The sequence below is a fragment of the Vanellus vanellus genome (assembly GCF_965231255.1).
Source record: "Vanellus vanellus genome assembly, chromosome: 1".
Lineage (NCBI taxonomy): Eukaryota > Metazoa > Chordata > Aves > Charadriiformes > Charadriidae > Vanellus > Vanellus vanellus.
In genome coordinates this window covers 98,110,104-98,122,766 of record NC_138905.1, presented here as the reverse complement: position 1 = coordinate 98,122,766, position 12,663 = coordinate 98,110,104, and the positions used below count along the sequence as shown (strand labels likewise).

The 12,663-nt window shown below is 37.3% G+C and overlaps 1 protein-coding gene across 1 annotated transcript in view; it reads left to right on the top strand.

Annotated features, from left to right (window-relative positions):
- The window catches only part of CBLB (Cbl proto-oncogene B), a gene marked incomplete at both ends in the record, with an annotated part of 129,938 nt that overhangs the window by 58,519 nt on the left and 58,756 nt on the right, over positions 1-12,663 (top strand). The window contains one exon of the mRNA XM_082491655.1: positions 7,597-7,743. Within this exon, the coding sequence (XP_082347781.1) occupies positions 7,597-7,743 (147 nt within the window). The remainder of the gene's footprint in view (positions 1-7,596; positions 7,744-12,663) is intronic.

The following is a 12,663-nucleotide window of genomic DNA, read 5'->3' as shown; positions in this document are numbered from 1 at the left end:
AGTACTGCATCCAGCTCTGGAGTCCCCAACATAAGAAGGACATGGACCTGCTGGAGCGTGACCAGAGGAGAGCCATGAGGATGATCCAAGGGCTGGAGCACCTGTTCGATGAGGAGAGGCTGAAAGAGTTGGGGCTGTTCAGCCTGGAGAAGAGACGGCTCCAAGGAGATCTTATTGCGGCCTTCCAGTACCTAAAGGGGGCCTACAGGAGAGCTGGGGAAGGACTTTTTACTTGGGCATGTAGTGATAGGACGAGGGGGAATGGCTTTAAACTGGAAGAGGGCAGGTTCAGATTGAACATTAGGAAGAAGTTTTTCGCTTTGAGGGTGGTAAAGGCGCTGGAACAGGTTGCCCAGAGAAGTTGTTGAGGCCCCATCCCTGGAGGTGTTCAAGGCGAGGCTGGATGTGGCCTTGGGCAACCTGGTCTAGTGGCAGGTGTCCCTGCCTATGGCAGGGGGGTTGGAATTCAGTGATCTTCAAGGTCTTTTCCAACCTAAACCATTCTATGATTCTACAAAATGAAAGATCAGAGAGAGTAGTGAGTAGACAGACTCATCGGTTTGTAGAGAGTCTTAGATTTGGAGAAACCCTGGCCATCTTCCTTCCTTTGTATTTATATTCCGTTTTTTTAATAAGCTGCTTGTATACTATGTTTGTTCTTTATTTTTACATAAATGGGGCAGCAAATGCTTACTCTAGAGGCAATGACAGCTGATAAATAGTTTTGAAAGATGGAATGAAATTTTCAGTTCTTCAAGCATTGCCTTCTTCCATTTTTGTATTCTTCTGGTCTTTAAAATATGAGAATGAAACAAACCAGACGGCTGATAAAAGTTGGTGTATCAATGTTAAATGATTTTTAAGCAAAGGAAAAGACGGAGGAAAATTCAAGGTGTCATTGATATCAACTTCCTTTGTTTTCCCAAATATCCTTGCCCAAATCTTGCCCAAAGTATGCTATTTTATCATTTTGGTATCCATTGTGAACAGCACAGCTGCAGTTGGACTTGCACAATACTCCTTGTATGTGTTGGAAAGGGGCTGATGTATCCATTCAAGGAAGGGTACTGCTTTCCTACTCACGATAAGCTCAATTCCTTCAGGATTCAAGGAGAAGTAGTAGTTATCTCCAACTGGTTTCTTACAGTTTTATACTTGTTTTTCAAGTTTAGGATGCAATGAATTTAATTATTGACAGAACCTCACCATGTTTAAAGCAACGATTTTTTTTTTTTTTTTTCTGGACTTACAGATGAGGGGTACTAAAGCACAGCAAAATTAAGTTATTTGTCTGTGTTCCTTCCATGACTCAGGATCATAAATAGGAAATAGAGCTCATGCTTATTCTTAGTCCCAGGAATATTTCATCCCAAGAATAGGCCCATATACTCTGGTCCCTGAACGATACCCTGTCCTTAACATAGCTTTTAAAAATAATTATTGCACAGATCCAGAGTTGAACTGATTGCCATATATGGTGGTAGACAGTTTTTTTTTCTCCACAGTCATGTTCACAGGAACCTTTGGTTTCCTTTACTTCCTCTGAAGTGTTAAGGAGAGATCTGTTAAGACTATATGACTATATTCTACACCTGTAGTTTTCTAAAACAGCAGCATTGGGGTTTTTTTGTTGTTGATTTTTTTTGGTTTTGTTTTTTTTTTTTCTTCCTATGTTTACCATCTGTGAAAGAGGAAGTTCTGGAAGAGGAAGAGGGATAAGTGAGTCAGGGTTGTACTAGATTATCAAGATTGAGCTGCTAGCAGCATATATAATTTTTAGTTGTGTTCCTGTGCCTTCTGGAGATCTTTGGAAATTCACATGTTTCTTGAGAAATTTTTTGTTTCTTTATGATTTGTCCTGAACTTTGTGCATTTGTGTCTTGTGTCACTTGTCAGTAGTTAATGGCAGAAGTATAATCTGTCAAGGGGCTTTATGGGTAGCTATGATTTTCCTCATGGTGGCGAAGTACAAATGGCAAATAGTTTGGAAAGGGCTTTTTTCACAGAATGGAAGTCTGGGGCACAAAATGTAAATGCTGAACTCTCAGAGAGCAGAGTGAAAGAGCTCAGAATGGGGGTTTCCACTTCTGCCTTTTGTACCTGAATCACAAGACTCTATTCTGTCTCTTCAAATTAGTAAATGTATTCTGTAGGATCCCTGTGTTTTACTGCAACTCAAGCATGTGGATCAGAAATCTGTTTTGAATAGAACTAATTATGTGAAATGAGCTCTGTACATATGCTTTGGATTTTGAAGCTTTAATATTTGGGGGGATGGATTTTTAAAAGTAAAAATAAATAATTCACCTTATGAAGGCATTTCAAACTTTCTTTTGTCTTGGTTCACAGGCAGTTCTGATTTGCAGTTTTACCCACTAACAGAGCTGTCTTTGTACAATTATTCTGAATAGGAATTATATTTAGTAATAGTCTGGTATGCTTTTGTGTCAGATTGATCTGGAAAATATTCCTAGCTGCGAAACAGATTTTATTCTAGCTCTAAAGACTGTTTTTCTGTGCCAGGGGATTGAGTTATATATTATGAACTTGAAAAGTTGATGTATTGTTTATTACAGCAGGTTGTTGTTTAACAAAGTATATATATGTGGATGCAGAAAGATTAAACACTAGATGCAGTGAAGAAGGAAACCTAACAGTAACCTAATTTTTGGAGTGACCCAACTGCAAAGACATACAGTCTGACTTCTTTTTTCCACTACGGTTGTGGTTTTGGTTTTTTTTTTGTTTTTTTTTTTTGAGAAATATGTATAGTTGTAAAATAAAAGTAATTATTTTTCATGGGAGATAGTAATATACAAGTGTGAAAGTAGAAATGATACACACATACAGTATGTAAGCAGGTTTATGCATTTTCAGGTTATTGCATGAGATAAAAGTACATACTGCTAAAATGACTTTGTCTTCATTATTGTCTGTGAAATCCAGTAATTACAAGGGATTGGGGCACAGATGTATGCTTTGCTTTGTATATTTATGTATATGTTGATTCTGCCAAATGTATTTGTTTGGAACTCTCCAAGTTCGGAGTGCTCTGCATATTTCACTCTGTTCATCTGCATATGCAGGCAGTAAATAGAGGACACAGGTGTTCCTCCCACCTCATCAACCAGGCCAGTGGCAGAAGGGAACTGACACTGCCTAATTCCCTGTCCAGTTCTGTTTGCTCGACCATATTGCCTTCCAAAAAGTAAAATTAGCTTTCATACAGTGTTTACAAAGTTGACAGAGCCAAACCTTATCTGTATTACTGCATGCCGGTCATGCTTGACTTTGCTGTTTAATAGATCCAGGAGGGTAGGACTGCTTCAGACCTTCTACCACTAGCTGCTGCTGCTCTGGTGATGGCTGGGATGTTAATATTTCCATCGTTAAGCCCCGTTGTCAAGTTGCATACGACTGGGTATTTGAAAAGTCTTTCAGTTATGAAATCTTTGCAGTATGCTCTAGCCTGACCCCCCTCCCTGGGCTTGAAGAGAAAATTGATTTAGAATATAGTCACTTACTGAAAGTGAGCAAACTCACAGTTCTTATTTTCAGGCTTTACTGTCTGTGTTTTAGAAGACTTGCTGATGAGGTGTAATTCCGAAAGACAGATTAATTTTGATATTAAGAAAATGCATTTTTCTTTTGATTAACCAAAAGATGTTTACTGTTTCAATAAGCCTTTACAAATTTATACTAAATGAAAATTCAGTCTTTAATTTCTGTATCTTAGACATTCTGGGGTTGGTTCAAACCGTGTTGGTTCTTCAGTAGATCTGTCATGTACAAGCATGTCTGGCAACAAATAACAGAGTAGGACTGAAAAACTGGTACTTCAGAAATCAAGTACTAGAAGGGGTTTGATCTGCATGGCTTCAGTTTGAGTTGGCAAAAGAAAGTTAGCAAAAGCTAAGCATGAATCATAGGAAAAAAATCAAGTAATTGGTGTTGAGTATGTTGTAAATAATATGGAAGAGACCTATACTATATATAACGTAAAAGCACAGTTGCTATAGCATCATGTAGTGTTAAAATATTCTTAAATCTTACCACAGTAGTTATTATATTGTGGAGAATGATCATCTTGGTTCAATTTGGTGTAAAGAGGCAGTGTTGTTGGATTTTGATTTTGGAAAGATAAGATTTTTCTCATCATCACGAAACTCGGTCTCTCTACAGAAATAAAGGTGTTTGTACTCTGTACCAGGCATAACACAGCTGAGGAAAGAAATCCCACCTCTAACCTGCTCCATGTTGCCAGTGAAAATTATTATAATTTTAAACCCTGGAGGCTGGCTGCTGAGACATTAAAACCATTGTTTCTTTATAATTTGGATGGCACTTTTTTGAGATATAGTTCTAATATGATCCCTTAATGTGTCTCTCCCCTGCTAGAATCTAATGAGTCAAAGGGTCTCTCCGGAGCATGCATCTGCTTAGCTCTTCTGTGCCACCGGACTGCCAGTGTGAGGCAGTGTTCATATTGTTCCTCTGCCACTTCAACAGTCCTCACTGTGACCAGAAGAAGAAAAGCCCGTGTTAGGGTCGGAGATGTAGACTGAGTTAATAAAGATTGGTTTATTTACAGTCTTGTGGTGGGAATGAGACCTCAGATTGACCAGTTCTTTGGCTTCCATTAGGATTGTTCACCAAAATACTGATGGTTTTAGTTGTTGTTTTTCAAATAAATAGGACTTGAATACGTTGTCTTGCACTTATGAATGGAAAACAAGATGGAAAATTTTTGACCCTCCTCCATCTTTATATGGGGGGAGAAAAAGGAGTTATCCTAACTTAGAAAATGGAGCTTCACAAACTGCCAAGTGGATAACGTGGAGTATGTGCTTCTTGAGATGCCCTGGGAAAACCTTCCACTAGACAGCAAAATTGCATGGGCTAGAATGGATAGACAATGTCAGTAGAGTGAAATGCACAGGTAGGGGGAATCAATGGTCCACCCTGATGGCATCATCTCTGCACCCTGTATAATACTTGAAAACCATTTCTGAAATCATTGAGCTTTGTATCTGTGTCTCAATAAGTTACTAAGATCTGGTATCATGTAAGCATATCTAAGTCAAAGTGGTGCAATATGTGCTTTACAATTCTAAAGAAAAAATATAAGCGAAAAGTTAAGACATGATTTATCATGATTATTTGATACTAAAGAGGGACTTGAGATAATCGTCTGGTACAGCAAGAATCAAAATTAAGGAGGAAACACAGCTCACATAAATGATCAAGAATTTGCCCTTTTCTGCTGTGTATATATGCTGTGATGTATGTTCAGGCATGGATAAGGTTCTAGTTGGTTTCAAATTTCAGCTTTGTAGTTAGATAAAAAGAAGGTATCTTAGTTTGATATTAAAACATTTTTTCTTGTTTATACAAATACAAACAATTATTTTCTTTTGACTCTTTTCTGTTTTACTCGACTTGTATAACAAAACAAAAGTGTATTGGTGCCCTTAGTGACCGGTGCTGTTCAAAGAGGGAAGGAGCAGGCTTTGTGATTTAGATACAGCCATTTGGATGCGTGTCTACACTGCGGGTTTTCTGTCCATTTCCTACCGGTGGTTGGTTCTGGTTCCATACTGTGCAGCTATACCTGATAGACAATGCATGTGCATGGACATGGACATGCCCTTGGGGCAAGGAAGTGCCCCAGGTGGCATCTGTACATGACTTCATCCTTTAGTTCACTGCAGAGCTCAAGCCTCACAAATCACACAAGCTCACTAAGGTAGATTTGTACCTGAAAAGAGCCCACGCAGCACGGTAGACAGATATGTGGTGTACCAGGCAGGGGAGAGCTCTGTTCAAACTTGCACCGATCGTGTTCCCATCTGTCCTGAGTGCAGAAAGCTGCTTGCTTAATCTTGGATCTAGGGCAGGCTGAGGAAGCCACATTAAAATAGTTGTTGCTTGCTCTCTGCATCAGGCCTTTTTTTTGGTTCTGAGGAGTGAAATAATAAGGAACACGTGTGCATAATTAAAGTACAAAGGAAATAGGAAGGGGGATAGCAAGGAACAAATCCAGAAAATATGGAACAGTCAGGCATCATAATTATAGACATCTGATTATACTGGAGGAATTAAAGGACTCTGAAAGAATAAGCCTTACAAGTGTTCTCAATCTTGAGGGGAGGGAGAGTGTATTTGTCAGGGGTTTGTTTGTTTGAAATTGCTTATGTTTTCAAAACAACTGTCTTTATCATAGTTTTCGTGGTAGCAAAATCTATAGTAGAATCTGCAACGCAGTTTCCACAGGAGTCTGTATGATAAGTTGTTCACAAATTTAGTTGAAATAATTACTGCTTCAGTACTAAGTTGAGTGTACTTTTAGGAAGACCCCAGGAAACCTGTTCAACTCTGAGTTTTTTGAGATTTTGAGCATTCTAAAAGCTATTTGGTATGCACGAGTAATAATCTATCTTTAATCTTTTCGTGTGGCTAGGGACTTATGAATAAGTTTGAATTTATTTAAAATATTGTCTATAAACAGTTATAAATAATATGATTGATAAGCATTTTATTATGTTTTTCATTAAGCTGTTTGAGGCACTATTAAGTAGTACCTGAGATTGTGAAAGGTGAATGGGCTTGACATAGGACACTTCTAACTTATTAAAATACTTCATTAAAATATATAAGAATACAAATTCTTCATGAAAACTGCTCCATCTCCTGGGTCCTATTTTATATATCAGGAATACCCCCTTTTTACTGCAAGGATCATCTAAGGAATCTCCAGGAAGAAACTTGTAAGGGTTAACTTCACCCTTTTTCTCTCTCCTCTCCCCAACATCTCCCACAGATTTTTCCATGCCAAAGGATTATTTGCATTTAAGGATGCTATGTTCTTTGCACTGTACTAAATGGGATTTCTGTGCCAAAAACTAATTTTTTTTTTTATACTAGTCTGGAAAGCTTATGGAAGTGCACTAATCACAAAGAAGCTTCATTTTTGATTTGAAGATGCCACTGAAAACTGAGCAAGTTTTAACTAAAGGGAAGATATTTAAAAAGAGAATAGGAAGTAGCTGCAGTAAGGGAAAGCTAAAAAGAATAAAATTGTCATAGGAAGAAAGCGTAAACCTGGTCCTATGCTGTGTCTATATTTCTAGAAACCTAGACTGAAGTAGGTTTGATGTCACATATAAAACTATGTTTTGAGCTTTTGGTGTGGTGTTTTGTTTTGTTATTTTTTTTCTTTTAATGTATTATCTGTTTAATTAGTAAAAATTCCTACTTATTCAATGATTAAATGAAATAGAAACGCACAAGCTTAATCTTTACGGGGATCAGAAATGTATCTGGAATATACAGTTGAGAACTCAAATCTGTTCTGTTGCTGAACAAATGATTTTATATTCATGGAGACTTACTGTAAATATGTTCTCAGAAGTGCATAGAAACCCAAACTACTGATTTGTATTTCTTTGTGTTTTCAGTTGAAAGCTCAATTTTTTTGTGTCACACAGTGATTATTACATAAATATGTAAGATATACGAGATACTGAAAGATTGATTCAATTTATTCAAATTTAAGGATTTGATGTGATTATTTTTTTTCCCCTGTTATGTCTGCAGGAGAAACCTCACAAAGCTGTCCCTCATCTTCAGCCACATGCTAGCAGAAATCAAGGCTATTTTTCCAAATGGACAATTCCAGGGTGATAACTTTCGTATCACTAAAGCCGATGCTGCAGATTTCTGGAGAAAATTCTTTGGAGATAAGTAAGTACTAATATTTTGCAAAATCTTTAATTCTTTCTGATTGTAAGCATGAAAAAGAATGATATTTTCAAAACGGTTCTAAGTATGTGGGTGGGCATTTTTAAAGGTAATTTCTTGTTCAAGTCTTTAAATTGGCTGAAATTGCAAAATTAATTATGTATCCCCCCCCCATGTTGTAATTTGTTCAAAGGATGAATAAAAATGTATGGGCAGTTCTGTATTGGCACTTCTACTCAATCATAAATTAGACTACGTTGCTCAAAATTTATTAGTTCCATTCTAGGGTGAAGATAGTACATTCTTTTCATAAGGCAGATCATGTCCTTTCATATTTTTTATATATATTCTGCAAATGATAAGTCTGAATTAGGAACTTGATATTGATCTCATGGACAGCATATTTCCTTATCCCATCTAACTGCTACGATATTTAGTGATTTTTAAGTAATTGAAATCAAGTTTTCATCCCTTATTGTCAAAACTTCTTTTTCTATAACTGTACTTCTTATAATGTAGTCACAGGGGATTAATATTTTCTTTTGTTTAATTTCTATGACAAGAAGAAAGAGATAGAGTAACTGGAGATGTGTCCCGAAGTTTAAACAAAAGCAGGTTTTGGAGAAACTTACTGTTCAAGAGTGGGTCATAAAATGAATATGAAGTGTGGATTGTAGATAATGTGATTAAATCCTTGTAGCAAATGCAATATGGACCATGTAAAAGTAGGCAGATGTGGGTGTGAGGTTTTTTGTTTGTTTCTGGGTAACAATTTCATTTATGATACAGATGTAGGCTAATAGAAGATGCAGAGCTTTATCACTAAGGAATCTTTATTAGCATAACAGTGCCATAAGATGGAGGAGGCAAGAGGTTTGTATATTTTACAACGTAATGGAGCAGTCATTATGTTCATCAAGTTTGCTATGTTGTACAGTGTAGACCATAGCAAATCATAGAACAATCACTGCAACAATCTGTTGCATTTTCTGAGCAAGAGCAGCTCTTTAAAATAAGTCTTTCATTCTCTATTTAGAATACCAGCATAGTAGGTTAGCACTTTTTCAAATCAATTTTGTTCGGTGTGAATTTACAACAGTTTCACTTCCTTTTTTTTTTTTTGTTTTGTTTTTTTTTTTTTGCTAACCTAAACACGCCTACTACTAGCTTCCAGCTTACTGGTTTCATTACCTGGCATCTTCAGTCTTCTAACAAATTTCTTTCCTATGTTGATAACGTTAGAGTGTGATTGAGTTGCTGTATCAATCTTCTTTTTGTTACAGGAAAGGCATGTGACCATGTTTTTGTGTTACTCATTTTAATGCAAAGATGATCCTCAAAATACCTACCAAAGTTCAGATAACGTTATCCAAAGGATTAATTTACATGACATGTAGGGGTCTCTATCAGATAAGACTTTTAAAAAACATGTCAGTCAAAAAAATTAAAGTGCTTTGAAAAAACTGGGTAATGATCATCTTTGTTCAGTGTTTCTGTTTTCTCTTCCTCTCTTTCTCCCTTTTGCTTAGCAACTCAGAATGTAAATCTCCTTGGGGTCCTTCTCTTCTCCAGTTGGGCTCTGTCCTTGAACGACCTTTACCAGCTGTCTTAATCACAAATTGCATTTCTGTCATTGGGATTTACAGATCTCGTCTTCTACAAGCTGCCGTTTTTTTCTATCATTTCAACTTAACTAGTTTATTCAGCTTCCCTATTCACTGTCATGTTCCTCTCTGTATTTCTCTACTAACTTGTCCTTTCTGTGTGAGGTTCAGGTGCTTCCTTTTGAGTTTCTTTCCGGTGGTCCTGCCAGTTTCCTTTAGGAGATGGCACAATAGATAGGTGATTGAGGTGTCAGACAGTAGGATACTGGAACATATTAAGTTTTTATCAGAACAAGGTTGGTAAGAAGAATTTTTGAACTGCATCGGTCTGTCTGAACAACTCGGCTCTACCCTTGTCTTTCTCATGTTCACACGACTCTTGGAGCGATTCTTCCTAATCCTTTTCAGGGCTTCAGGGCTCTTGCCATGCTTTCTTTATGCTTTGGTTTTTTCCTGCTTATGTAAATTTCTTCATAAAATGCAACTTAAACTATGAACTCTCAGTACTACCCCTCTGACTTCCTTCCCTCCCCGCTGTTGTGTACCCTGATAACTTTTTGGGGAGAGTGTGGTAGTGGTGTTTTTGTGTTTTTTTGTTTGTTGGTTTTTTTTTCCTGGTAAAAGCACCCATACCAAAAATGCCTAGGAATCAAGGCAGTTTGGGGATGTCCAGTTAATTACATATGCAGCCTTGGTCTTCTAGTATAGCCTGAAAGTTTTTTGAGTTCTGTCTTGTCAGGTGCTTTTCTTTCAAACTAGGTAAATAACCACTGTTATTAATGTTCCCAACTCTATTCTAATGAGCTGTAGCTGTTTTAGTTACCTGTCTTCTAAGCAGTGATCTGTACTTGGCAGCCCTGCCATTGTCTCAGGTTTAGTTAATTGTGCTTAAGTAACCGTATAACATGTAACAGCATGTATGTCAAATAGATGAGAAAATTGTTTATTTGGCACTACTTTTAATCTCTTCATTAAACAAAATGCCTGAAGCTTTTTAAACATGAATTATTTTCTAATCCATTTAGAAATATATGGCACTTATGCCTGTGAGCCACATCTTTTACAATGGGCCTGTTTTGACAAATTAGTTTGCAAATGTGCTAGTATCACTTCCCTAGAAGCAGAGCCCACACAATGATTTTGGGTGTTGCAAGCAACTGATAAAATCTGTTTCTAACCTGACCACCTAAAGATAGGCCCCTAGGACTACGTGAAACCTGCAACTCTGGTTAGGAATGCAGTGCAATGAAGGAGTGCAGGGAGGAACTATATCACATGTTCCCTGGCTGCACCTCTATTTTACAGGGCAAGCCTGAACTCCTCACTTGTTTACAAAAAACGTCCCTTACTTGGAGGACACTAAGTAATGCTGCTTAAGATTAGAGCATAAATAAAAAGTAAATTGTGCTGGATCTTGGCTTCTGATGGGTAATCTGTAGCACAAGAAAGAATTCTGATGCATTGCTTGATCTGATTGAAAGAGGGAATTGGAAGTATTAGATTAATTTGTGATTTTTTTCAGCATAACGTTATCATAACAGTAATCTTCCTGTTTCTAACCATATGAATCGGAAGCTTTTATAGAATCCATTTTCTGCCTTGATTTCTTTCTGAAATGTTGTAATTTTTCTGTTTTAATTTGAAATGTTCTAAATAGCAAGAAGGAGGTCAATAGCCATTTATATTTTTAAGTCAACTCTTTGGCCTTCAGTTTTTGAAATGCAACCTACACTTCCGTTTACAGAAAGCAATATACTATAATTTGCTGACGAAGAAAATCCGAAAGATAAAATTTTCAAGAGTCCAGTTTGTAGTTTTTTTAAAAAATATATCTGATTTCTTTCACTGCTTTTCCCCAATGAATGAGGAACTTGTAATTATGCTGGTTACATTTGTCTGTCTGAACACTTGCTGCAAAATTGTGCAGCTGTAAGTAAGTTTATTCACACTGTTATTAATAAAGTATCATAGGATACAGTCATTCTTTTTGTGTTTAAAGGTAGTTAGGTGTATGTTCACATGAATTCAAACTCATTAGTAAAATAAATGGCTAGTCTAACTATTTCAAGTCTCTGATGATCACACATATACCGGCTCTTTGAATTTCTGTAGAAAAGACAGAAGTAGAACTTAGCAAGCAATTTGAATGGTTCCATCAGAGCAATGTGCCGAGGTAACAACACATTCGTGGGCTTCAGATACCTCCTTAACTTTTGCATTTCTGGTACAACTGTACAAAACTAGATAATGTCAGTAGCTAGAGAAGCTTGGGAGCAGCAGATAAGTGGATAATGGAAATCATCAGCCTTCAGATAGGCAGAGTGTGCAAAAGGAGTAAATAGTCAGATGCTTTACAGTTGTGAGGTTTTCGGGTATCGCATGTTTTGGAGGAGAAGGGGGAAGCCTTGGAGGTGATACGATGTTTGGAAAAGATCTGCAGAGACTAATTTGGGGTTTAGGAACGTATAGGGAAGACTGGTAAATCAAGGTGGGAGATAAAGGAGATTTTGATTATCTGGGTGGAAAGGAGAATGTGGACAATAGCAGTATGACAGAGGAAGCAACGGAGGAATTGATTTGTCTGCAAGGACAAAGTAGAATCTGTATCCAAATTAGAGGGTAGGTGAGGAGGTGTGTGTCAAATAGAGGGCCCAGGATGGTTTTGGGGGACTGACTTTGTCAAGGAAGCTGACTGAGAAAAGCTGTCAGGGAGATGAGGGAACAGAGAATTTTGGATTTGCTTTGTGGAAACAAAAATCAGGAACAAGTGAGAACTTAGCAAAGGCTGAATGACTGGAGTAGGCTGAGAATGGAGCTCTTTGCAGGCTATGAGGAGGAAGAGAGCCTCTTAAAGAAAATAAAGGAGCTGTCTGAAAAAGAACTGAGGAATAAATTGACACAAGCTTTACACCATGGTCAAGATCGTGATTTTAGGTTAAGATCTATACCAAGAAAGAGCTGATGGTGTCAAAAGCAGGCAAGCGGTGAAATTGAGGTGTGATTTTTGAATTTGTACTGATTACTAGAATACAATTATTGGAGCAAGTGGTTTTAGTGGAGTGAATGTTCACCCATGGTTTATCATTATAGTTGCACTGAAGCAAATGATAGTTAAATGTACAGCTAAACAGTAATGTTAAATGGAACTGTGAAATTGTAAGGCGTGTAATCAGCAGTTCCATTTGTTTACAGATACTTTAGTAACCCCCAGTGGGTTGTAAATATGCATGTAAAACACAATCTGATAGCTTCTTCATTATCCTCATTTTATCACTGTATAGTGCTTGATGTTAATTTCCCTCGGATCCTCGCTCATTTT